This window comes from Dipodomys merriami, unplaced genomic scaffold, assembly GCF_024711535.1.
Source record: "Dipodomys merriami isolate MVZ:Mamm:240054 unplaced genomic scaffold, mDipMer1.0.p SCAF_20, whole genome shotgun sequence".
Lineage (NCBI taxonomy): Eukaryota > Metazoa > Chordata > Mammalia > Rodentia > Heteromyidae > Dipodomys > Dipodomys merriami.
Genome location: NW_027203382.1, coordinates 30,223,283 through 30,250,935, shown reverse-complemented (window position 1 = coordinate 30,250,935; position 27,653 = coordinate 30,223,283). Strand labels below are relative to the sequence as shown.

The 27,653-nt window shown below is 38.8% G+C and overlaps 1 protein-coding gene across 2 annotated transcripts in view; it reads left to right on the top strand.

Moving 5' to 3' along the window:
* The first annotated feature begins 5,217 nt into the window (after positions 1-5,217).
* The window catches only part of Fam169a (family with sequence similarity 169 member A), a 50,771-nt gene continuing 28,335 nt past the window's right edge, over positions 5,218-27,653 (top strand). The window contains exons 1-3 of one of the 2 annotated variants that reach the window (XM_070031358.1): positions 5,218-5,238; positions 25,725-25,860; positions 27,088-27,187. In XM_070031358.1, the coding sequence (XP_069887459.1) occupies positions 25,729-25,860; positions 27,088-27,187 (232 nt within the window). In that variant the 5' untranslated portion in view covers positions 5,218-5,238; positions 25,725-25,728. Of the gene's footprint in view, positions 5,239-5,969; positions 6,055-25,724; positions 25,861-27,087; positions 27,188-27,653 lie in introns of those variants that run through there. The other variant, XM_070031357.1, reaches the window with a different exon arrangement.

Here is a 27,653-nt window from a genome sequence, read left to right as displayed (position 1 = left end):
CTTGAACTGAAGAGCTGAGGGACAGTGCCCAGGCCCAGAGTTCAGGCTCCACGACCAGCAAAAACAAAACAAAAAAACACTAGCCGGGCGCTGGTGGCTCACGCCTGTAATCCTAGCTACTCAGGAGGCTGAGATCTGAGAATCTCGGTTCAAAGCCAGCTCTGGCAAGAAAGTCTGTGAGACTCTTATCTCCAATTAACCACTAGAAAACCAGAAGTGGTGCTGTTGGGCTCAAGTGGTAGAGTGCTAGCCTTGAGCTGAAGAGCTGAGGGACATCACCAAGCCTAGAGTTCAAGCCCAACAACTGACAAAAAACAAAAACAAAAACAAAAAAACCCCCAAAAACAAAAACACTGTAAAGCCAAGGCAGCTGGCCCCACAGTGAAGGCCCTTTTCCATCCCTTGTCCCTTAGCTCTAATCAGTTCCACTGGGGCATTTACAGACCAAGGCCAAGCTGAAAAATTGAGAGGCATTGTGCATTGTTTCAGCCTGGATGTGGGGGAAGCAGATTGTCCTTCCCTAAGCCCTGGCAGGACGCCTCCTTTCCCAATGGGATGTGCTTTGTGTGCCTTGAAAGTTCATCTCTGTTCCTGTCTCTCCATTTTTCTCCTTTCCAAAATAGAGTATATCACTTGATCTTTTTTTCTCTCCTGTCATTTTGAGCCAGAATAGTCTGATTATTTTTTGAAGTTGGAATAGGGAAGGTTTTGCTTGGTTGGTGTTTGTAGTCTGTTTTACTAGCAAGCTTAGTTCCAGCCTTATCTATAGGACAGAAGTCAGCTGTTAATTACATCTCTTGTTCAGGTAACAGAAAAGATGGAAAATTAAGTAGCAGTGTGGCTGTCTTCTACATTGCAATATTCTTTTATTTTAGTAAGTGGGGGAGGGATGGGTAGAGGATGAATGGCAATGCCTCTGATGTTAGCAAACTGGTTTTGGCTAATAGAGTATTTCCATAACAGTGTCTTCAAAATGTGGACTAGGCCAATAGAAACCTAAGTTAGTTTTCAATTAGCATGGGTTATATCTTGTTAAAGGGCTCCACTGAAGGTGATTCCAAATAAGTGGACTAGATTCTGCTTCAGATATCATAGGAGGCTGAAAGTACAGGGATGTTATCCACTTGAGCAGAGAAAGAGATCCCACTCAGCCTGGCCTGTATTTTTTGATCTCTACTGTTTTGGCTCTAAGAACAGCAACTATTGGCACAAAAATCTCCATGCAAATCCCTCCCCTAAGCACTAGACCAAACTCTGGCATTTCCTCCAGTACACTGAGGCTGTATGCCCCTTATGACATGACACATCTTGAGTTCCAGTGTGGAAACACCCAGGTATGTGGGGAAAATGTATCATTTGTTCAGCCAATGTCTAGCCATAGGCCCTAGATATCCTTTCCTTGGAGTTTGTGCAAATAAAACTCTTAGACTTATAAATCCTTCCTGGTTGCTTTGAGATATAGCTGTATCTTGTACAACCAACTCTACAGTGTCTTTAAGGACGTGAAAGCTATTCTTTGAATGTAATCATCAGGAAGGAGTGTCCTCCCCTCTCTTTCTTTATCTATGGTCTCTATCTCCTAGTCTCCCAGGGAAAGGGAAAAGGCTACCTTTGAGCAACAATAATTAGCATAGACAGTGACCATCCTCTTGCCCCTGTTTTGTAATTGTTGACTGCTGTAATTGCTCTAGCTCAGTTCATTCTCCTTCCCTTTCCCCCTTTGTTCCCCAATCACCTTTGAACAAATCTGAATTGAGCTTAGTTAGCTCTTTCCCTACTGCAGTGTTCCTAATATCCAACTTTAACCATCTGGATGTTTCATAGCATGTAAAACTCAATAGACAAAATGGAATTAAAGAATCCCTGGAACTCTACTCAGAAAGTTACTGCAGATGCCAATAAATTCTAATGTTTCTCCTACTCCTTCTTGTAGTAGTTTCAAGGTTTCAGGCCTTCCATTTGGAGCTGATATTGGTATAAGGTGACAGGGAGCCAGTTTCTGTAAATATTTTTTTAGATGAGAAAATATGTACAGATTGATGGCAGTATATTTAAGTTGCTAATCTAGTCTTAAAAATCTAATTAGACCAAGTATCAAATTCCTTCACCAAGGGCTTTACCACTACTGTTTTTTTTTAAGGGCTAGAGCTTTTGCCCCTGCTGGCCTCAAAATTTCCATCTCCTTACCTCAGCTTCTCAAGTAGCCAGAATTACAGGTGTGACTACCACACCCAGCCTTTTCCCCCTTTCTTCATCTTAAAGGATTTGGGGAGGGGGATAAATTTACTGGGGTGATATTATGGGTTATACATTCATAGTTTCATCACTTTTGATATGTTTGGCCAGGTTGTTGTCTATATTGACTTCATACTCTAATTTCTGGATCTCTGACTACATTCTGATCCTTCTGGTTGTCTATTAAAACTGAAAGTTATACATACTTCTCTATTCTGTATGTATTGGCTATGTTGATATAACCATATAGTGATAACATCATAGGCCAGTTGAATATATCCCTATTGATAAAAAAAAATATCAAAAACGTTACTGGAAGCCATACTTGTCTTCCATTTATATCTCATTGGCTAAAATAGCCAAATGGCTAGCCCAGCTCCAAAAGCCTGAGGGAGACAACTGTTTGAACTGGGCACATTGCCTCTCTGAATAAAGGGGGAATATCTGAAAAAAGGGGGAAAACATTGATGAGGAAACTTGTAGTATCTACCGTGGATATAAATCTGTAATTTTTATTAGTAACATGAAATGCACCACATTATTTCTCTTAAACCCAGTCACATTACCAAAGTCCTTGGTTCTTAAATTTCTATTTGGTATTAAACCAAATCAAATGCAAAGAAACAGTCACTGGGCTTCTCAAACCTATTATTTTCTTGTTCAGTCTTTTTTCCTCCCAGTACATATGAAGTTGAAATCTGAAGATATTGGTAGTGTTTGACAAAACACAATTATAAGACTGTTTTAAATTCTGAAACCATTTCTGTGATGTTTCATTATACAGCAAGGGAGAAAATGAACACTTGAGTTCCTTTTCTTTTAATACAAGGAGGGAGGCTTGCCTTCTTAGCTACCTACTGCCATTGCTGATAGAATTAGTTTAGTTAGCTGATTGGCTCTTAGTTTAGGTCTAGAAATCCCTGGCTGACTTTTGTCATTAAAGCCATCTTTCTGTGACTGTATGAAATTGAAACACACACACACACACACACACACATACACACACACACACACACACACACACACACACATAATTTCAGTCCAAGTACAGGGTCAAAGATGGTGGTGAATGTTTTGTGATGAAATGTTATCTTTCAATCAATCAATCAATCAATAAACATGAAAGTGAGTGCATGCCTCTGATCCAGCTTTTGAGAGGCAGTGGCAGCAGGGTGGGAAATTTAATACCAGCACAGGCTACATTGCAAGACCATGTTTTCAAAAACAAAAAATGAAGCCCTCAAAACAAAAACACACATACGTTTTGTATATATTTCAAAAATAAAAATAAAAAATATCTAGCAACTTTAAAAATGAAGTTGGAGAGCAATTAGCCCCAAAAGACCGTAAAAAGAAAGTGCACTTTTCAAAAACCAACAAGTTATAAAAATCTGTTTAAATATATATCAGAAGAAGTCTTTACATGTTTTCTTTCTAAAAATAGGTTTAGTTTTCTGTTTATGCCCAGGAAAATTCTCCTAGAAGGACTGGAGGCATGGCTCAAGTGGTAGATCACCAGCAGAATTAATAAGCTGAGTGAGCCAGAGTTTAAATCCTAGTGTAAATCCAAAACTCTACTCAACCTAAACCAAGCCAAAAAATACTTTCTCCTAGATTAAAAAAAAAATCACAAAAACATGAAGTTACAGGGTATGTTGTAGGGCTTTAAAGCAAAAATATAATCAAATAAAGGGCAAAATAGAATTCTGATTAAAGATATGTCCCCTTAACATATTTTCTTCTACTTATGCCATAACACAATCATTAAAGTAAGCATATGCAATAACAAAATCCAGAGCAACAGCCTCCAAAAACTTCATATGAAAGCCTCAAAGCATATTTTAAAATATTTTGGTAGCTATTATCTGATTAACACAAGCAAGATTTAATATATTTTAGCCAAAGAGGGACATAAATGGTAATATCTCTCTTTCTGAAAGTGGTGTCATGTTTTAAGTAGAGAAGAGAATCAAGCTCCAGTGTGGTCATGAAAGCTAAGTCCTTATCTTCTCGTTCAGAGGTAGGACAAAGCATAGCACCTCTTGAGTAGGTCTCAGCATGTACATGCTTGCCACAAGAATCCTCTATGCCCCTACTTATCAGTGGCCAGGCATTTGTGAACTTGCTTCTGAGGCACATGTTCCCACAGATTTCTAAAATAATAGCTAAAATGCCAATTCCATTTAGACATTTTAAATATTATAATCATTTTACTCCAACACCTGCAGGGTAGTCGGGAAGACAAAAACAAAATTTTCCTAATGTGTAATTGCTTGGGATTCCCCTGGGGATAATAGCAGCTCTAGAAATGTAAATTCAAGTTATATAACTTATTTATTCATGATTAATTGTAGAGAGAACTCAATTACTCAAAATTCCTGCTCAGTTAATTCAAATCCATTGTTCAGTTCCACCAAAAGTGTTAATTATTTTACGTGTAACATTTAAGATTTCTACAGGCTAGAAATTACAAATTAAAACACAACAGCTGTAATGTGCAACTCGAGGGCAGAAAGGTCTACTTATAATTTTTTTTTAAAATCAGAGTTATAAAAAAGGTCTATATCCAAAAGTATTAGCCAAAGTATTTACCGGTGTTGCTGATCATTCGTAAAAGGTTGGTGTTGTAACTATGATATAACTTCTCAGGAATGAAAGAAGCAATTCCAAATCTATCCGGATGAGCTGAAAATAATGCTGTGTCTTGAGTGAACTTAGTGTCTAGGGTTTAAAATTACTTAAATCCAAAATGGTTTGTCATCACTTTTTCTTTTTTTTTTATTAAAAAGCCATTTAAACCAAGTCCTGCATACTTCTGAAGAAAAGCTATCATAATATGAATGCGGGCAAGCTTGTTTTCCTTCAGTGAGAATAGAATTAAAAGGCCTTGGGCAGTGGGGAGGGGGAGGGGGGAGAAAGGGGGAGGGAGGGGAGGGAGGGGAAGAGGAGGGGAGGCGGTTCTCTGGGGTCAGGTCAGACTGTGTACGTGAGGTTCCCAAACAGGTAGGGTCAGGGCGGGAACGTGGTGGTCCCCACTATGTCCACATCGTGTCGGGTCAGTAGGGTCTCCCCGGGGGGGCGAATGGGGCCCGGGATCTCCCTTCTCGCAGGCACCCGCGAGGATGGCAGCGTGTTTAGCACGCCGGTGGGCCGGGCGGAGTGGGGGGGAAGCGGAGCCCCAGGATCCCCGCAGGCCGGCGCCCTCAGCATCCCCGATCCTAGGCCGGGATGGCCGCGACCACCACGGGCCGTTTCAGGCCTGGCGGGCGCAGGCTGGGGCGGAACTCCGCAAACGCGATTCTACCAAGGGTGACATTCACGCAGTACGCAGATTCCGCGCCGTAGCCCCCGCGGCTTACCCGCATCTATTTTTACACGTAAGCCAAGGTCACTCTTTAATACCGGGCCGTTATCCGGGCCCGGGCGTCGCGGCGTCGGGTGGCGGGGGCCGCCCGCGGCACCCCCAGCTCTCCCCACGGCGGCGAGCGTGCACCTGCCCGCGGCTCGGCGGAGGCAGGGCGGCGGCCCGGCGCGTGGAGGAGGGCCGCGCGCGCCGCGGCTGGGGGACTCGCGGGGGGCGCGGGCGCGGCGGAGCTGAAGGCGCTGCGGCGCTCGTGCGTCACGCCGGCGGAGGGCACGGTGGGCTGCGGCCGACCCCGCGAGCGGCGGCACGCCGGGCGTCCGAGGCAAGGGGCGGGTGGTCGGGCCGGGGCGTCGCCAGCCAGTCAGCCAGCCAGCCAGCCAGCGGCCGCCGGCTCCATTCATTCGCGCGACTCCGCCTCCTGGCTCGGGCTCCCGCGGCTCCGGGACGCGGCTGAGGTGAGTGCGCTGCTCGCGCGCGCCGGGGGGCGCCGGGCGAGGCCGGAGGCCGAGGGGCCCCGCACCGGCCTCGCGTCCCGCTCGGGCGGCCCCACGCCCTCCTCGCCGGGTGGGCGACGACGCCGGCTGCGGGACGCGGACGCGCGGGGCGGACTGGGCCCGGCGTAGGCCGCGGGGTCCGGAGACGCGCGCAGGTCCGGCGGGCGGCGGCCGCGGGGTCCGGCGGGGCTGGGGGCGCCTCCAGGTGCGCCGGCGACTCCATCTTGTGTGAGGGGATGCCGCCGCCTCCCCGTGGCCGCGGGTGTCGCGGCTGCGGCCGGGGAGCCCCCTCTGCCCTCCCACCTTCCCCACCTGGAACGTGGGCTTTTTTTTTTTTTTCCCTTCTCCTTCTTCTTTACCGGGCGCCGAGGCTCGGGAAGCGGGCTGGGGAGATGGAGGGCTTGAGCGGCCGGCCCGCCGAGCCGGGCCTCGCGGGGGGACCTGGGACCACCGCGGAGGGGCGTCCTCCCCGCGGTCCCCGTGCGCAATCCGGATCCCCGCAATTTCGTTGTAGTTTCGCTCTCGGCTGTCCATTGTGCAGGCTCCCCCGAGGCCTGGGCCCGGGGCGGGGGCGGATGAAGCCTGGAGGGCGTGTGGCTCCGGGGTCTGCGGTGACCTGGACCCCTAACACTGCACAAAAACATCCCCCTCGCTTGTCAGATTGTGGAGATTAGTGTGGGCATCGTAGCAGGAGTCGGCTCTGGGAAAACCACCTGATGCAGGTTCTGTCCTCCTCCGGGAGATCCTTGTAAAAATCCAAACATAAAACACCTTGGGGAGATTCTATCTATCTATCTATCTATCTATCTATCTATCTATCTATCTATCTATCTATGCATATATATAATACATACATATATCTATATATCTATATATATATGGATGGAGGTGCGGAGAGGAGGTATGTGTCACCGAAAATTACCCCAAGGGAGAATATTGTGATTCTCTGCAGAACTGTTAGTTAACACCATCTATTATTTCAGATTCCAGAGAATTTGGCGATTCTTGTTTAATCGATTTCCTTCCAGATGTACTGCCTAAGCACGGAGTGGATTATGTACTGGGCACTGGTATTTTATCTCTGCATCACAGCCGGGGATTAACATCTGGAATGGTGGCTGTTGCATAATGCATGCATACATTGGAGCCCAGGAAGGAATTCTCCAAAACGGGTCTGGGTTTGTAGTGCCTGCCATATACTTTTTAGTTTTAAAAATTTTGCACATCGTAGGATGTGCAGGTTACCTTACAGAGCAAGTCTTTGTTACCCCATGGAACATTTACAAAAGGGAAGCTTTTAGTGGCTACTGTTGAATGGACTGGACTCAAACATTTTATTTTTTGCCTTGGCTTGTGTAAGGTGAGAAACAGGGAATGACATGGTGAGAGAAACCTAGGAAACATCCATTTGTAGTAAGACTTCCAGTACAAGCAAAGGAAAACAGGTTAGTGTTTCACAGAAAACTAATAGTAGACATAGTGGATTCTTCTTTAAACTTAGGATGAGGATCAGTTTGAGGAATTTAGAAATAGCTTGAGTGAGTAACATTGACCTAAATAAGTGATCATAAATTAAGTCAAATAATTGCAATTTTTTAATGTAAAGGTGGGATATTTATCGAAGGACTGACATGGAGAAAACAAAAGGTTTAATACTTGGAATTTTTTGAAAGTAAAAATCCTGTCATCCTTTTAAATACATTAATCCTTTTTCTATTTAGTCAAATGGTAATTTTCTACAAACAAGTGATGCCATATCATATACCCTCTCTCACAGAAATATGCTTCCTGTTACAACTGATAAAGGATTAATAGCTAATGAAGACTTTCTATTTTGTTGTCTCTGAATTCTCTTAATTTTTTTTGTTTACAGAAACTAAATGCATTCCCATTTATCCCTTGCTCTTACTTGCTGAATATAGTCTATCTTCAGAAAATAATTACCTATGCCTTTTTCTTCTGATGTTTTCCCATAGTAGTTTTAAGATTTCAAGTCTTATATTAAGCTCTTTGATCCATTTGGAGTTGATTTTCTACCTGATTAGATAGGGGTCTGGTTTTAGTCTTTTGCTTATTGATAACCAGTTTTGTTAGCACCCTTTATTAAAAAGGCCATCTTTTCTTCACTGTATGCTTTTTGCTCCCTTTTTAAAAAAAGCTGATTGTAGCTGTATAGTTTGATTTCTGTGTTTTCTATTCCATGATCTTTATATCCGCTTCTGATAGAACTATGCTGTTTTTGTTACAGCGGCTCTGTAGTAGAATCTGATGCTAGTATTGTGTTCCTTCAATGTTATGCTTTTTGCTCAGATTTATTTTGCTATTTGTGGTCTGTTATGCTTTCATATGAGTTTTATTATTTCCACAACAAATTAATTGGGATTTTTATGGGTATTGCATTGAACTTGTAGATTGCTGTTGGTAGTATACCATTTTTCACAATACTGATTTTGCCAATCTATGAAAATGGGAGGTTTTTCCATCTTTTGGAGTCTTCATTTTTTTCCTCAAACTTTTATAGTATTATTTATAGAGATCCTTTACCTGCTTAATTAAGTTTATACAAAATTATACTTTTTTGAGGCTTTTGTGAATAGAACTGTTATTCCTGGTTTCTTTCCCAGCCTGTTCACTGTTAGTACATAGAAAAATGTGAAATATACATATATATACATATATAAATATATGTATTTGTTGGTTGTGGAACTTGAACTCAGGATTTGGGTGCTGTCCCTGAGCTTTTTCACTCAAGGCTAGTGCTCTAGGATTACAGGCGTGAGCCATTGGCACCTGGCTTTGATAAGTATATTTTAAAAATACAGTTGAGTTTAGTGGCTCATGCCTATAATCTTGGCTACTTGGAAGGCAGAAATCAAGAGGATGTGGTTTGTAGTCAGCCTAGGCAAAAATGAGACCTCCTATCTTGTTCAATAAAAGCTGGATATAGCTGTCATTCCCGCTATGTGGTAAACATAAATAAGATCATAGTCCAGGCCAGCCTGGGCAAATGTGAGATCTTATTTCAAAATCATGAAAGTAAGAAGACTCCAGTGGTTGAGTGCCTGCCTAGCAAGCACAGGCCCTGAGTTCAAACCCAAGTATCATCCCCTCCCCCCAAAATAATACTGGTGGCTCACGCCTATAATCCTAGCTGTTCAGGAAGCTGAGATCTGAGGATCATGGTTCAAAGCTAGCCCAGGCAGGAAAGTCTTTGAGACTCTTATCTCCAATTAACCATTTAAAGAAAAGCCAGAAGTGCAGTTGAGGTTCAAGTGGTAGAATACTAGCTTTGAGCAAAAAAGCACAGGGATAGCACCCAGGTCCTGAGTTCAAGCACCAGTACACACACACACACACACACACACACACACACACACACACACACACACACACACACACACACACACACACACACACACACACACACACACACACACACACACACACACACACACACACACACTCATGTGGGTTTGCAAAAATGTAGCAAGAGTAAGTGTGTACATAGGCTCTGTCTTCAAGTACAGACTTGGAGAGACCTAGAAAGGAACAAGAAATGCTGGGGCTGTGGTTCAGAGACAGCTGCTTTCTATTGGTGTGATGCTCTACAGGGAGTAACAGCCCTTGGTTGCAATCTTAGTTATTGTGTTAGACAGCTTTAGATCACTATGACAAAATCACTATGACAAAATGCCTAAGATAATTAGCTCAAAAAGAAAAAAGGTTCACAGTTTCAGAGGTGTTCAGACCATGCCCACTTGGCTCTGCTGCCTTTGGTCCTGCGCTGAGACACCATCACCATAAGACAACAAAGCTGTTCACTTAATGGTTGCTAGGAAGTGGAGAGAAAAAGGGACTGAGATCCCCGTATCCCCATTCACAGGCCTACCTTTGGTTGACACAGATAGAGAAACCAAACTCGGGCGCTGGAGCAGAAGTAAAGCACTCTTTTTTTTTTTTTTTTTTTAATTTATTTACAAGGCTCAATGTTTTACATATGAGGCTGACTGGAGTGACTAATGAAGGCCAGGGATTGAAATTATCCAAGGTTTCCTCATTCACATATCTGCTGTGTGGCCTGGTTATACCCTAACAGTTGGCGCTCTTAAGACCCTTCCTTCCTTCCTTCCTTCCTTCCTTCCTTCCTTCCTTCCTTCCTTCCTTCCTTCCTTCCTTCCTTCCTTCCTTCCTTCCTTCCTTCCTTCCTTCCTTCCTTCCTTCCTTCTGTCATTATGGTCTACCATATTTGTGAATTCTGTGAACTTTGACAATACAACTGTTTCTTCCACATTGGGTGATATGTACATTTCTTTCCTTTTGCTTAGTGTAAGCTGTTCCCTCTTTCCCTCTCATTTCCTGCTTCCCATCGCTGCCCTTGAGTTAGTAAAGCACTCTTAAGCATTGTTAAATGTTAATCAGCACTGTGAAATGCTATTGAGAATGTTGAGCACTAAAGTCTTTATTGCAAGAATCCTATAATTTTTTTGTTTTGTTTTGTGCTAGTACTCAGGGTTTGAACTCTAGCTTAGCTTTGTGCTCAAATCTGGTACTCTGCGACTTGAGCCATGCCTCCAGACCAGCTTTTTTGCTGATGCATTGATGATTGAGTTTCAAAGACTTTATACCCAGACTCACTTCAAACCTTAATCCTCAGATCTCACTTTGTTGAGTAGCTAAGATTAAAGGCATAAGCTACTGGTGCTCAGCCCTAAAAAATTCCCTCCTTTTGTGAATAAAATTGCAGGGAGCGAACTACTTAGGTCTTTGAATAGCAGTAGATGCTGTTTTTGGCCTTTTATAGTGTGGCTGTTTCAGACTACTTACCATCACTGTGAGAACACTCCAGCTGTAAGGGCCACTGTACCTGTTCTAACTGCGTTCTTCCTAACCCAGCAGGCTTTGCCCAAATCACCACTGCTTCACACAGCCTGTGCCTGCCTTAGAAAACAGCACCCCAAGCAAGATGAGCCTTGGTAAACTATAGATGACCCTGAAGTTTTTCTCACTCAAGATGGGGTAGGAGGATACCTCTTCAGTATCTCAGCAAGAAGCCAGCAAGTTGTAGACTGGAATCTGTACTTCTTTTGTATGCCATACCTTTTTCTTCACTATATAACTAGGCTGTTCAGCAGCTAACTTTTGTGCAATCCAGGAGATACCTTGTTCTCTGGTGTTTTAACATTAGACCCAATAAGTCTAATTTGACTGGATTTTTTTTTCTTGTGATTTTTATCTTAAGCAGAACAGGCTGAACTGGTAACACAAGGGGTGACATTAGTTGCAAGAAGGCAGCTGAAGATAGTGGCAGGTCAGGAGTAGTAGAGAGCAAACAAGAGGAAGGGCGTATAAACTATAGAAGGCAGTGTGCAAGAGAATGTAAGCCCCAGTTGCGGGAAAAATACCTGGGAGCTGTGTGGCCTTGAAAGCTGAGGGATCCTGCTGTCCAGGGCTTGAGAGCTACTAGACTAGCTGCCTTGAAAGCCCAAGGGTCCCAATACCTAAGGCTGAAGAGTGGTAACATTGGCTGCTGCTGACTCCTGAGCACTGTGCTTGTTGCCAGCTGTTGCACAGAGGATTTCTCCAGCTGCTGAATGCTGGGTTACTGGCATTCCTATCACAGAGACTTAACTTTCTCTCATCAGGCTCTGCTTCCTAAGGCTTCCATCACCTCCCACTAGCCCTACAGACTGGTGACTAAACCTTTAATGACTGTCCTTTTGGGGGATATTTTTCCAAGCCATAGCAGTTTAGTAATAATATGAGGGAATAGGGTTTAGTGGTGGTAGTGTGGCAAAACTAAGCATGAAATTTCATTTTGCTTCTGTTGTGAGATGTAAATGTATTTCCTTGAAATTTAAAACATTAACCTTCATGGTTCTAAATGAGACAAACCTCTGATACTTTATATTAAAGATACTTACAACACTGAGCATATAGTTTTGACTACCTTTTTAAAAGTAAAAGCCAAAAACTATAGCCTTCAGGCTTATGTCAAACCCCAGACAACTTTAGTAAAACCCTGTGAAGTCAGATGTATTAAAGACAGGTATAGGACAGGAGCCAGTGACTCACGCTGTAATCCTAGCTACTCAGAAGGCTGAGATCTGAGGGTTACAGTTTGAAGCTATCCTAGGCAGGAAAATTCATGAGACTCTTACCCTCAATTAACCACCGCAAAAACCAGAAGTAGAAGTTTGGCCCAAGTGGTAGAGTCCAGCCTTGAGCAAAAATTGCTAAAGGACAGCACTTGTGAGTTCCAGCCCCAATAATAGCATCAAAAGCTAAGTATAAAATAACAAATTTTAGATCAGTTGTCTAATATTGAAACTAACAAAATTTCATGGTATAGTCATTTAACTAGTTCATTTTCTGAGCTTTTGTAAATGGTTTCTGTGATATTACAAGCCGTACTCAGTAATTTGGGTCATGAGGTAGTGGAGTTACATGTTGTCTTTATTGCAGTACAGTATGTACTAGGGTCAAGTGGACTCTTCAGTTTCAAGTTTGCTTCTATTTCTTTCTCTCTTGAAGGTCATCTGTTAATTTATTGCTAGACTTTGTAAGTGTTTCAGAGGAATGTAAGTAGCATTCTGTCTTGCTTGTAATGTAGAGATAGTAAATTAAGGATTTAATATCCACCCTTGGGTATGAATATTTGGTATTCTATGTTCTGACTATCTGGAACATTTTAAGCATCTTAGTTGACACAGAATTTCATTTCAGCCACGTATATCTTGCTTTGCTTCTCCAAAGGTCAACCCCTCGAAGGTCAACCTGCCTTGGAGGTAGAGTGCTGGCTGCAATCTAAATTTTGCCTATTAGATACATCTAAGACTACTCTACAAAGTGAGCTACTAGACGAAGCATGCCTCAGATGGAATCTAATTTCTTTAGTGGTTTTTACCTTGAGCCTTTATGCTTCTTGCACAGAATTAACGAATACTGTTAATAGTATAGTGTATGCCCTTTCAAGTTTTTCTTCATAAATCCATGCCGGTATTATTAACAAATGAGTTAATTTAAATTATATACACATAGATTTCTTCAAAATAGAATTTAGCATTTTTGATGTTTATTTTTCTTGTTTTATGAATTATTTGTTCATTCTCTCTACTTGTTTATTTGCATTTTTACTTTTAAAAAGCACTGTTTAATTGGTCTGTATAATGGAATTTGCTATTGGGGATTATGCATCATATTGATTATAATTGACCTCTAAAGTTTTCATTTTTAGATGTAAACTTTGTGAATGTGTGTGTTTGTGTGAGGATCTTTGTTGCCCATATTCATGGTCTGAAGTATCCTCCTTGGTTGTGTTGGCCTAAAGACAACACCACTTCACTTGGCACACTGAAAATGTTTTAATATGTGTTCAGCCATTAGTTTCAGTTTATTTCTTCTTTAATAAGTGACCCTTTTCCTCTACATGTTCCTATGTTCAAGTAATTTGTTTATAATTACACAACTAGTAATTCTGTCAAGTTTGCTTTTTGAGCACTTGTGTTTTATTCTAACTACTTTTGCACATGCGAAATCTTGCCACAGTGATAGTTTTTGCCTCTGAAAGACCATAATATCCCAAATAGTGCCTTAGTGTTTAAATGAGGGTTGTCTGGCACTGTATTTTAGGGCTTGAAGAGAGAATTAAACCTTTTGTTTTAAAGAATACTTCAGACTTTCCTGAAAGCATTAGTCAATCTTTACCATCTTAGGACCCCTGAGATGCTATATAGTTGTGACTGAGGAGTAGACATCAGGTATAGCTTGCTTAGTAGTTCTTTGTCCTTGAACAGATAACTTAATTGCTTTGTACTGCTTTGTTTCTTGTTTCCTCATCTGCCAACTTAAAAAAAAAACCTACCTCATGGGTTTGCATTAAAAAATATATCATGGAATTTATATGAATTGCTTACAGTAGATTTTACCACAAAATGCAGTATTGGATTAATGATTATTCAAAAGATGGTTTTGATTACTGCTTTAAGTAAGGAGACAACAAGTATGACGTTTGTTAACTGTTTGCCCATTATCTCCAAACTTATAGGCAGTCTTCACTCATATATAATTAAACATTTTCCTTTCACAAAAGACAAGAAGAGATTGGTAAACATTCACCCACCTGAGATTTTGGGGAGTTACAGCATTTTTTGTTCAATCACTTCACATTGTCATTATGAAAATTTCAGCTCTGAGTAGAGGTGAATGGTTCAATGAATCTAGCCTTGAATATGACTGGAGGGCTAGAAAAGTAACAGATAAGCAAAGAAATCAGTAGAGCTGATTAGTGCAGGAACAGTATTAGAAAGGGAAAGAAATGCTGTTAAGAGGTGAAGAAAAAAGGAAGAACCATAGGTTAGGAACTGGCTTTCTGTGTAAAATATTGAAAACTTTGCAGATTGTGTTGCCTGGATATCTACCTCACCTGTTATCAGTGATAGAAATAGTCTTAAGAGGTAGAATCACGACTTGGATTGGATGAGTTAATTTTCTCCCAGAGTATATTCTCTGAGATATCTTTTAGCACTAAAAATGCCTGTATGTTTGTCTTAGATCCTCCAAAGCCCCCAGACAATAATAAAACCTATGAAAATCATGCAATATTTTAGTCATAAAATATGGTAATATGTTCCCCTCTTTTAAAAATGTACTTGATAAACAGTAGACACCAATAATAGGGATAATAGGGGAAATCTCACAATTGTAGGAATTTGTTTTCCAATTCTTTTTCATATTTTTCTTAAGAATATTGTTTTTTTCCAAATGGTTCTATAAAACTAAGTAAAAGAGGTAAAATTATTATAAAATGGATAGTATAGCTGGTGCAGATGAGGGTATTAGAGCTCTTATGTAAGAAATATGGTTAGGTTTTTACAAAGGTTAGCAGGGATTAATGGGCATACCATTTGCTTAATTTATAAATTAGTTTGGACACTTTTTACACTTCGCTGTCCATTCTGTGTCCATTTTTTCATGAGCTAGTTGGCTTAAAGCTACATTAAGCTTTCTCGGTCATGTAGAATCTAGTTAGGCTTTTTGGTTTATTTCATGGGTAGAGCATGAAGTATTTGACAAAATTTGATCTGACAGCTTCAAAGTTATGTAACACAGAACAGAAGCTTAACAACAGAAAGAGGGAGAATTGGTGGACTTAGCACAGCCAGCCTGTATCTTTATCCAGAACCTTACGTTCTTCCCGTTGCTTCTCTAAACTGGGCAGAGCCACTATAAGGCACTGATAGTTTTAAAATCACTGAGATTTGAAAAACAGCTTTAGGATTTTAGGGGTGAAAAGGTCTTTAGGATTATTCTGTCTAGTTGCATCACATTATCACTGAGAATACAAAAGCCTAAAGAGAGTAAATAACTTTCCTGTGGTCATAAAGATAAAGTTAGTGGCAGAGTGGACCTAGGAACCAAAGTCATAGAATTCCAATTCCAGTGCATATTTCATATTATTTATTTTCACATTATTTTACAAAAAATGCTATATAACCATGACAAAATATTGTTTTTATACTGAATTAAAATAATTATTTTATTTTGTATATAATGACTTATCCTTCATTGCCAGGATTCATGGTTGTTTTTTTTCTTTTTTTTTTTTTTGGGTCCAGTCGTGGGGCCTGAACTCTGGGCCTGGGCGCTGTCCCTCAGCTCTTCAGCTCAAGGCTAGCGCTCTACCACTTGAGCCACAGCGCCACTTCTGGCTTTTTTCTTTTTGCTTATATGGTGCTGAGGAATCGAACCCAGGGCCTCAGGCTTGCAAGGCAAGCACTCTACCACTGAGCCACCTTCCCAGCCCGGTTGTTTTTTTTCTTATCCCATTAGCAGCATGATGTTAGTTAAGGCTTTTAAACTGTAAATTTCTTTCTTGCATTGATAATCTGGAGGTAATAAGTACCTCATTAGATGTTACATAAAGCCTGACACATGGACACTCCCAGTACATATTACTTCCTGCTGTTACTGATCTATAATCATTCCTAATTCTTTAATTGCCCTTCAAATTTAATACAATTAAACATTGCAAATGACAGGTTTTTCAAACATTAGATTATTTTAGAAGGTTCCTGTGTCTGTGCGTACACCTTTGGAATTAATTTATTTTTGTTTTTATTGAAAACGGATAGATATGGTTGTTTTTAACTTGTATTCACAACTTTTATTTTATTTTTCCCAGTGCTTATCTGTGTGAAAATTTGAATGTATCTTAAGTTTTCAGACTTGGAAAACAGGATTGTTTTAAACTTCAATAAAAATTTACATCATTGACTAACAATATAGATGAGCTCCACAGTTATTTTTCTACTTGCAGTATTTGATCTAGGAAAGTTTAAGAATGATGAGTTTTGTTTTATACTCTAGTCATATTTCACTTGATTTTGATTTGTAGGAAAATCTTATCTGGTGAATATAGAGTATGTTTTGTTCCATTATCTTTTTCCTCTCCTCCCCTTCCTTCTCCTTCTCTCCCCTCTCTTTACCTCCCCAGTTTGTTTTTGGAGGTTCTAAGGATTGAGCCCAGGGCCTCCAACAGTATTGTCTAAAATGTGCTGATGTAGTACTTGTGATTTAATGTTTTAAAATTATATTCAGTGGACATTTAAATTAAAATAGACATTTTAATGCCAGTTAGGAGAATGCAAATCTAACATATCAAGTTGGTTGTAGATCTTAGTATTTTAGGATGTTTCTATTAAAAGCAAGTTCACATTTTGATATATGTCATACCATGGGCAACCTTGAACCCATCATGGGTAGTGAAATAAGCAAATACAAAAGGACTGTTTGTGTATGACTCTTACTTGTAAGAGTCTCAGAATAAATAGCTAAACTCAGAGAAAAATGGAGGTTGTTCCTGGGGTGAGGGGAAAGAGAAATGGAAAGTTACTGTTTAATTGGTACAGATTTTTCTGTTTGGTGTAAGAAAGTTCTGAAGATGGATACTGGTGGCTTGTGTAAAACATTGTGAGCAAGTATACTGCCATTGAACTGTACACTTAAAAGTGATAAAGGGACTGGGAATGAGACTTCGTGATAGAGTGCTTGCCTTGCATGCATGAAGCCCTGGGTTCCATTCCTCAGTGCACATAAACAGAAAAAACCGGAAGTGACGCTGTGGCTCAAGTGGTTGAGTATCGAGAGGCTAAGGGACAGTCTGAGGACTGCTGAAAAAAAGAAAAAAGTGATTAAAATAAGACATTAAGATGATAAATGTTGTTATGTATATTTTAACTGTAATTTAAGGAGGAAGCAGTGGGATGTGTGTGTGTGTGATTATTTATTGAATTTATTTTTGTGCTTGTCCTGGGTCTTAACCTTAGAGCCTGAGCACTCACTATCCTTGACCTTTTTTACCCAAGGCTAGCTCTCTGCTACTTGAGCTACAACTCCATTTCCAGCTTTTTTTTTTTTTGAGAGTGCAATTTTGTTTGGAGATAAGAATCTAGAGGACTTTTGGCCTAGATTTGTGTCCTCAGTAGCTGGGATTATAAGCATGAGCCACTGGTGCCTGGCAGTGTGTAGGTTATTTTTAAAAGAGTAAAGACACTTGGAACAAAGACAGATGTTGAGGTGATAACACAAAATATTGAAGTTTGAGTAACATCAGGATAGAGGAATAATCAATAGATTAGAAGAACTGGCTGGCCTGTGTTCCCAGCCATGTACAGGGCAGACAAACCTTTTCAGTTGTAAAATGTAAATGTATATTTGGAATTTTTAAATAAGACATTATTTAAAATATTTAAAAACCATATCATAGTAACAGATGAAAAAGAAAAGATCACTCATAAACTTGCTGTTTGATCAGGTCTTTTTTCTTTTGGTCAGTAGTATGTCCTTTGCCTAAACTTTTTTTTCTTCCTTTTTTATGTCTTTTATTGTAAAAATACTGTATAGAGGGGTTACAGTTACATGAGTAAGGTAATAAGTACTTTTTCTAGCCAGCATTGTTACCTTCCCTCCCTCCCCCCACCAAAGTTGTAAAGTTCTTTGTCTAAACTTTTTTTAATTTAATTTTTTGGTCATACAGGGTGAATTAAGGGCCAGGGCACTCTCCCTTACCTTTTTTATTCAAGGCTGGAGCTCTACCACTTGAACCACAGCTCCAACTCCAAACTGTGATCCTCCGATCTCAGTCTCTTCAGTAGCTGGGATTACAGGAGTAAGCTACTGGTGCCCATCACTGCTGTATTATTTTTATGTGGTGGTTTTTATAGACCAGGTTTTTGACAGTAGTTTTCAAATATTGATTTTAAACTCCATCCTTTAGAGTATTACTTTGAGGAAAAAAGCTTATAAAATGTGTTTCAGACATACAGTATTTTGGTAGATAATACATAAATGAATCTTGTGAATTTACTTAAGGGGAATATTGTATTAATCCTATTGCATTTCATCCAATCAGTGATATGACATAAAAATATCTTACAATGTTTTTCTTCATGAGTCTCTGATACATATATTCAGATATTTGAATATATGATATTTGGGATCTTGTTTATAACAGAGGATGGATAGTGCATTTTCTTGACTAGTATCCTAATTAATGCTTCTTTTATCCACTGTTGGTTCTGTGTTTATAATTTCCTCTAAAATTTTAACTGTCAGAATCAGTAAATTGAAACATACTGTATTTCTTAGTTTTGTTTTTACATGTTAGGTTTATGATTGAGATATAAAGATTTACCTAAGCGAACAAACAGGCTTCTTTAACTATAACATGTTTCTTTTAGTTTGTGGTTCTTTTCTTTTCTTTCTTTTTTTTTTTTTTTGGTAATCATGTGGCTTGAACTCAGGGTCCTGGACACTATCCCTGAGCTCTTTTTGCTCAAAGCTAGAGCTTTACCACGTTGAGCTATAGCACCATTTCTGGTTTTCTGGTGATTAGTTGGAGATAAGATTCTTGTGAGCTTTCTGTTCCAGCTGGCTTTGAACTGTGATCCTCAGAACGCAGCCTATTATAGGCATGAATTCCAGTGCCCTGCTTTTGTGGTCCTTTTCAAACTCGAACATATTTACCTAAGCTTCTAGTTGATCTCTTTTGAAATTCATAGGGCCTATTTATTTATTGTTTGGCTTGTTTGTTTTGAGGCAGGGACTTGTGTAGCCAAGGCTGGCCTGAGCCTCTTGAGTGTTTAGATAATAGGCCTGTGCTTCCAAACTGTCTTATTTAACTTTTTATCATGGAAAATTTCAAGAGAACACCAATCAGAGAGAGTTCTTTCCACACAGTGTTTGATATGTCTCTTAAGTTTCTTTTCTTTTATATTACTGTATTACTCCATGCCACAAACTTGTTGAAGAAAGTATTACTGTAAATTGGCTAACTGCATACTTAGGCATCCTTTAACTCATTTCTCTAATGGATTCATTTGATTTGGGTCAAATTTTCTTGTTGTATTCCATCAGGATGATGCAATATATACTTTCCTAACTTTTAGTAAGACTGATTAGCCTGGTGGTATAGAGTGAAATAGTGAAATAGAGTGCATATATCCACCATAAGAGTCCTACAAGACTGCTTATAGAAGCTTTATTCAAAATTATTCAATATTGGCAACAGCCCAGTTGTCTATTATTAGAGTGGGCAAATAAATTTGTATATGATAGAATACCACATAACAACAAAAAGGGCAAATTAACTAATAGATGCAACAACATTTGTGTTGCTCATAGAAATAATACTGATGTAAAGAGTTAATAGAAATTATTCTGATTGATTTCAGACCATTGAAATAATATTATTTTTAATTGTTATTATAAAGGTGATATACAGAGGGGTTACAGTTATATAAGTCAGGTAAAGAATGCGTCTCTTTATGGACAGTGTTACCTCTTCTCTTGCTCTCTCCCCATTTTTCCCTCTTGTCCCTACCCATAAGTTGTATTGTTCATTTTCAACATAGTGTCTAGTGAGTACCACTGCTGTATTTGTTCACCCTTTGTCCTTTCATTTCTGTGCCTCCCATCTTCCCCTTGCAAAGTGAAACAATACTATTAAAAAGTCTTCCTTGGCAGGGCACTGGTGGCTCATGCCTGTCTGTAACCCTAGCTACTTAGGAGGCTGAGATCTGAGAATTGCATTTCAGAGCCAGCCTGGGCAGGAAAGTTGGTGACACTCTTTTCTCCAATTAACTACCCAGGTTGCTGGAGGTGGAGCTGTGGTTCAATTGGTAGAGTGTTAGCCTTGATCAACAAACAAACAAACAAAAACCCTGGGACAGTGCCCAGGCCCTGAGTTCAAGCCCCAGGACCGGCACAAAATGAATGAATGAATGAATGAATGAATGTTTTTCTTTTCCCTATTGATGAAGATACACCTTAGCTAATCAGTTTCCTTAGGCGTGTGTGTGTGTGTGTTTCTGTATATGCTAGCATGTATATTTATAAATGTTTGTTCTTGCTTTTCTGAGCTTGAGATGCTTTATTAGGTTATCTATGTAGTATCTTTCTGATTTTTTTAATGTAGGAAATGATGGCTATCCATTTTCCTCTTAGTGTACTGCCTTTTCAGTGTCTCAAAGGTTCTCATGAGTTGTGTTTTCATTTTCATTTGACTCTAGGCTTTTGAGTATGCGTGTGTGTGTGTACATGTGTGCGCACATGTGTGCGTGCGCATGTGTGCGTGCCCTTGCGTACGCCAGTGCTTGAATTCAGGGCTTGAGTTCTTTTTGCTGAAGGCTATAATTCTACCACATTCAGCTTTTTGTTAGTTAATTGAAGATGAGATCTCATGGACTTGCCCTACCCAGGCAGGTTTTGAACTGAGATCCTCAATTCTCAACCACTCAAGTATCTAGGATTACAGGCATGAGCCACTAGCATCTAGCTGATTCTAGGCATTAAAAAAATTTCCTTCTTTATTTTTTCAGTGACTTACTGATGATCATCTACAAAGGTTTAGGCTCCATATATTTGAGTAGTTTCTACAGTTCCTGATTTCTAGTTTTATTCCATTGTTATCTGATAAAATTAAGGAGGTCATTTCAATTTTATTTATTCAAACTTGCTTAAATACAATCAATTTTGAAGAAAGTTCCCTGGACTACTGAGAAGAATGTGTATTCTGTGGCTTTTGAGGTAGACTATTCTGTAGATATCTGTTAAATCCATTTGATCTGTAATGTTGCTCTGACATTTCTTGATTGTTTTGTCTGGATGGCCTGCATTTGAAATGAGTAGTGCATTACAGTCACCCACTTGTTTTGGAGTTGAGTTCTGTCTGAACTTTTTTGTCTGCTTGAGTTTTCTTTATGAAATTAGGTGTACCAGTATTCAGTGCTTATACATTTAAATTGTGATAATCTTTTCATGGATATTTTCTTTACCAATATGAATGAACTTCTTTGTGTCTTCTAGTATTTGTTTGAAATCTGCTTTCTCAGATAATGAGGATAGCTACTCTTGCTTACTTCTGAGCTACATTTCACTTTTAAGTCTGTGTTTGTCTCTTTGCCAGTGAGATGAATTGCCTGTCTAGTGTTTTGTTTTGTTTTTGTGGTACAGTAGAGGGGCTTGAACTTTTTGCCTTATGCTTGCTAGATAATCACTGTACCACTTGAGCCATGCCCTCAGCTATTTTTGGAATACTGTCTTCTTGTTTTTATCCTCAGGCCAGCTTAGACCTCAATTTTCCTATTTTAATTTCACACATAGTTGGGATAACTGTGGCCAACTGTTAGTGGAGTTGAGATCTCATTAACTTTTTATCTGGCTGGCCTGGGACTATAGTCTTCTCAATCTATCTCCTGAGTGACTGGGATTATGAGTGTGAGTCACCACATCTAGCCAGTTTTGAGAATTGAGAGCATTAACTTTCAGAGTTGTTATTGAAAGGATATAATAATTCCTGCCATTTAGTGATTTTTTTTTTACTACTAATTTTTTAACTCACTCTTATTTGCTCATTAATTTATGTGGTAAAAATTATTCTTTCCTGTATACTCACGTTGCATTTATTTTTCTTGTTGGGTTAAAATTCCTATAGTTTGTTCTATGTTCATGAATTGCTTTAGCTTTTGTTTATCATAGAAGGTTTTTGTTTTTCTCCCAATTAGGAAGGTTAGCTTACTGGATATAGTAGTCTAGGTTGGCAGTTATTTCCTTTCAGAGCTTAAGAAATCTGCCATTTCCAGGCACTGATGGCTCATTCCTATAATCTTGCTCAGGATACTGAGAACTGAGGGTTGTGGGTTGAAGCCACTTGGGTAGGAAAGTCTATGAGACTCTTATCTCTAGTTAACAACCAAAAAGTAAGAAGTAGAGCTATAGCTCAAGTAGTAAAGTACCAGCCTTGATTGAAAAAGCTCAGAGCTCTGAGTTCAAACCCCTGGACTGGTATTTAAAAAAAAAAATCCATCATTGTAGTGGGTTTGTCTTTTATGGGTGATTTGGCATTTTCCTCTTTTAGTTTTCAATATATATTTTTTTACTCTGTATAGTTGATGTTTTAACTATGATATGTGGAATGGTTCTGTTTTTGTTTATATATGTTTGGAGTCCTAGAAGCATCTTATTTGGAAGACAATTTCTTTCTCAATATTGAAAAGTTTTCTACTATTTCTTTTCTTTTCTTTTTTTTTTTTGGATCCAGTCATGGGGCCTGAACTCTGGGCCTGGGTGCTGTCCCTCAGCTCTTCAGCTCAAGGCTATATCACTCTACCACTTGAGCCACAGCGCCACTTCCCGGCTTTTTTCTTTTTGCTTATGTGGTGCTGAGGAATCGAACCCAGGGCCTCATGCATGCAAGGCAATCGCTCTACCACTGAGCCACCTTCCCAGCCCCTCTACTATTTCTTTATTGAATAATTTTTCCATGCCTTTAGCTGTAATGTTTTTCTTCTATGCCTATGATTCATAGGTTTGGTCTTTTAATGGTGTCCTAGCGGTCTTCGTGCTTTATTTGTACTTATTTGTTTCTATCTGATTTTTATTACACATTTATTTTGTCTTCTGGCTCTGATACTCTGTCTTCCATTTGATCAAGTTTATGGAGAATCTATTAACAGTATTTTATTTGACTTGACTTTTTCAGAATTCCTGTATTGAAATTTGTATCTTGAATTGTATTCTCTATTTCATGCAGCTTTATACAGTTTCTTTGCAATCTTTTAAAATTCATTTAGCTGCTTATATATATGTGTCTGTGTATATATATATATACATATATCTATACATATATGTATAGATATGTGTATATGTATACACATATATATACACATATATATGTATATATATACACACATATATATTCTCTTTGAATTCATTGAAGTGTTTGTATACATCATCCTCAATTTGTTGATCATTCTTTTTTTTGTCAGTCATGGGGCCTGAACTCTGGGCATGGGCGCTGTCCCTCAGCTCTTCAGCTCATGGCTAGCGCTCTACCACTTAAGCCACAGCATCATGTCCGGCTTTTTCTGCTTATGTGGTGCTGAGGAATTGAACCCAGGGCTTCATGCATGCAAGGCAAGCACTCTACCACTGAGCCACCTTCACACCATTCATTTGAGTTCAGTATTTGAGATTTCATCTATTTCATCATCATTGTACCCTGTATGTGGGATTTGTTCTTTTGCCTTTAAATTTTTTTCTTATGTTTGTGTTTTATGATTTGCTTTTAAGTCAAGGTGTTAACTGGAGGTTGTAACCACTTGAAGTCTTTCAGTTGAATTAATTTTTTATGTTCAGGAAGGGTTGAATTGTAAGGTTGATGTACCATTTCTTGCCCTTAGTCTTGGGGTATAACTCAGCAATAATAAATTCACTAATTTACCCAGAGTTCAAGCCCCATGACCAAAAAAAAGAAAAAAATGCACTAATTTAGAACCAAGCAGATACTTGGATAAAGTAAAGAACAGTTGGAGATATCATCTGTATCCCCCCATAATATTGTACTGTATACAAAAGAGACTAGGGTTCTTTCTTATATGGTGTGCTAGAGCTCTAGAAAAAAAAAAGCTAAGAATTTCAAAATTAGGTAGGAAAAGTAAACATGGAAGCAAAGGAACGAAAAAAGAAGAAAGCAGATGGAGAAAGTAGATGAAGTATGTGGGGTAAATGAAATAATCATGTTAAAAATAAGTAGTCAGTGATTAGAAAAGGATAGAATAAATGGAATTTTTTTTAAAAGAAAGAAAAAAGGAAGACAGGTGTACATAGGAATAAAGCTTAGCTGGTTTTGAAGAGAGGCTTGCGGACACCTGTACAGACCCATTTTTCAGTTTAGTATATTATTATTTGCAAATAATGATAGTTCTACCCTCCCATCCCACACCCATCTGTTAGGTCTCTAATTGTTTTCCCTTATGTAATTGCTTTGGTTAATACCTGAGAAATATTATATGGTGATAGAGTCTATATTTTTCTTGACTTTAATAGAAAAGCCCATAAAGCTTAAAAACTTTAAAACATTCTTAAAAGAAGTGAAATGAATAATTGTGTTTTAAAGATATTTGTATATCAGATACAGTTTAAGTACCACAATATTTACTCATTGCAATTGTACAATGTAATGCTTTAAAAAAGTACATTTGTAGGATGTGGAGTTGTGGCTCAGGTGGTAGAGCACTAGCATCAAGCTGAGAAAGCGCAGGGACAGTACCCAGGACTGGCAAAAAAAAAAAAAAAAAAAAAGTAAAGGGAGGTGAAGGGTAAACAAAGGAGGTTGCAATGCTTGGTAAGAAATGTATGCATTATCCTGCCCATGTAATTGTAACCCCTCTGTACATTTGTAGGGCTAGTTTTTAAAGTAAGTTTATTATTTTAAAATTGTTATTATAAAGGTGATGTACAAGGGTATTACACTTACATAATTCAAGTAATGAATATATTTCTTTTTGGAGAGTGTCACCCCTTCCCTTGCTCTCTAGGGCTGTATAATTCTTCACTATAACCCAGTTGTGGAACATTTGCATCATTTCAAAAAGTTCCCTAAGCGCTTTGCTTTGAAACAGGGTCTCCCTTTTTTTCCTGGGCCCTTGCCTGGATCATGATCGTCCCATTTTATACTTCCTGTGATAGCTGAGATGATAGATATATGTCACTATATTTAGTTTCTTTCCTTTGAAATGGGGTCTTGTAATTTTTTTCCCCCTGGGCTTGCCTAAAACTATATTCCTTCCAATTTCAGCCGCTCAATTAACTAAGATTACAGGTGTAAGCACCCAACACCTGACCTGCATTGTGTCCTTTTGTAAGGGTTTTTTATGTTGAGGGTTATATACATAAACTATATATCTATATATATGAAGTCATATGTATATGTATAAGTATATATAATGTATATACATATATACATCTGAAAATATAGGTATATACATATAGATATGAAGTTATGTATATTTTTTATGTTATATGGCTTATATCTATATAATTACATACATTTTTATCATTGAAGAAAGAATCCATAAATTCTTATTTCATTGCCATTTTTAAAACAGATTAAATATGTTAGAAAGTATTTTTTTTTCCTTTTATATATCTGATTAAATAAACAGGCTTAAAATAACTTGGCATAGACAATAGAAAACCTGCTACAATGAAATCTAGCAAAATCACAGAACTTTTGTCTGTAGGGAAGATGGCATTTCCTACTCTGAAGCAAGCTGTTCATATTGTTTGTTAAGGAGGATGGCCTTCCCCGTGGATTTGCTGAATAACTGCAGTCATGAGGAATTAGAAAGTTCTGCTGAAGATTACATGTCAGATTTAAGGTGTGGAGACCCTGAAAATCCAGAATATTTTTCTTTTCTCAATCTTACGGTAAGGCCTTCAGTGATTTTTGCCAATCGTTTGGCCGAGTTTCTGCATAAAATCTGCATTCTTTTCTAAATATTCATTTTAGTATTTGCTACTCTGTTTTGAAATCTTTATTAGGAAAATGTGTTAGTATTGGTTGAATAGAGGATCATGACTGATTTTTTAAAAAGAGAAAACCCACAAATTATTGTTAAATGTTTGTCTTTCAAATTATAAACAAAAAGTTTACTAATTATGCTGACTAGTTACCAACTAGAACTAAAATTTAGTTTAGATTTGGATTTTGAGTTGAGAAATTTCTTTTTAATTAAAAAATCAGGAAGACATAGTACATTATTGTGTCATGAATCTTTGGTTTTTAAAAATAGTAAAATTAAAAATTCTAGTTAATAATCGAGGATACATTGTGATGGACCCTTAGACTTGGAATCATTTGAATTCCACTGTGAAATAAGATGGGAAGAATCATTTTAGGCCTCAGATTTGTCTTCTAGAAATTATATGGATATATAAGATTTCAAGTCTTCACTAGCACCAATATTTTGTAATTCATTAATATGGAAAGTAAATGAAGAATTAGTACTGGGTTAATGAAGGCAGAAATAACATTAAAATAGGGGCTGGGAAAGTGGCTCAGTGGTAGAATGTTTGCCTTGCGTGAATGAGAGCCGGGTTCGATTCCTCAGCAACATATAAGCAGAAAATGTCGGAATGGCGCTATGGCTTAAGTGGTAGAGTGCTAGCCTTGCGCTGAAGAGCTGAGGGACAGCGCCCAGGCCTAGAGTTCAGGCCCCAGGACTGACGAAAAAAAAGAACATTAAAATATTGCATGTATCATACTGAAAAATAAATGTGCCTAACTAGTTTCTATTACTAGAAAATGATCAATGTCTTCCTCATGTAGTCCAGGTAAAGATGGTAAGTTACAGTTGGTTTGGGGGGCCTATCATAGCTTTTGTTTTTATTTAGTGGTATGTCTAGGGCTTAGTAATATTTGTTGAAATAAATTTTTTACTTTCACTCCCCAGACAGCACAATTGTTCTAAAAGTTTGACTGAGTTTACTTTCTGTATTTTTTTGCTCTTTTCTTGAGAAACTAGGTATATTGTGTTCTATGAAATTAACTTTTATAATTAAAATAAATGTAAGGAAAGTTTAATGTTTTAGTAGTGTTTTGTTATCTGTTTTCTAACAACCACTTTACTAATCTTAAATCTGTTATCCTTTCAGATTCCCATTAGCCTCTCAAGTGTAGGCTTTGTACCTCTTTATGGTGGAGATCAGACTCAGAAAATTCTTGCTCTTTTTGCACCCGAGGATTCACTTACAGGTCTCCTTTTTGCTTTGATTTTGTTAACTGAGGTGTTTTTCTTCAAATAGGAATTTATTAATAAGGTGGCTATATGGGGCTGGGAAGGTGGCTCAGTGGTAGAGCGCTTGCCTTTCATGCATGAGGCCCTGGGTTCGATTCCTCAGCACCACATAAGAAAAAAGAAAAAAGCTGGCAGTGGCCCTGTGACTCAAGTGGTAGAGCGCTAACCTTGAGCTGAAGAGCTGAGGGACAGCGCCCAGGCCCAGAGTTCAGGCCCCACAACGGGACCCCCCCAAAAAAAAAAAAAAGAAGGTGGCTATCTGAAGGAAGTTTCTTTTAATGTTTTAGATTAATTGTTTAATAGGTAAAATAAAATGAAATTGTACAAATGGGGTTACAGTGTATCATATAGTATAAAATGTGTATATAGGTACTGAATATGTAGCTTAGTAAAACAGTAGTAAAGGCCTGGGTTCTTGGGTTC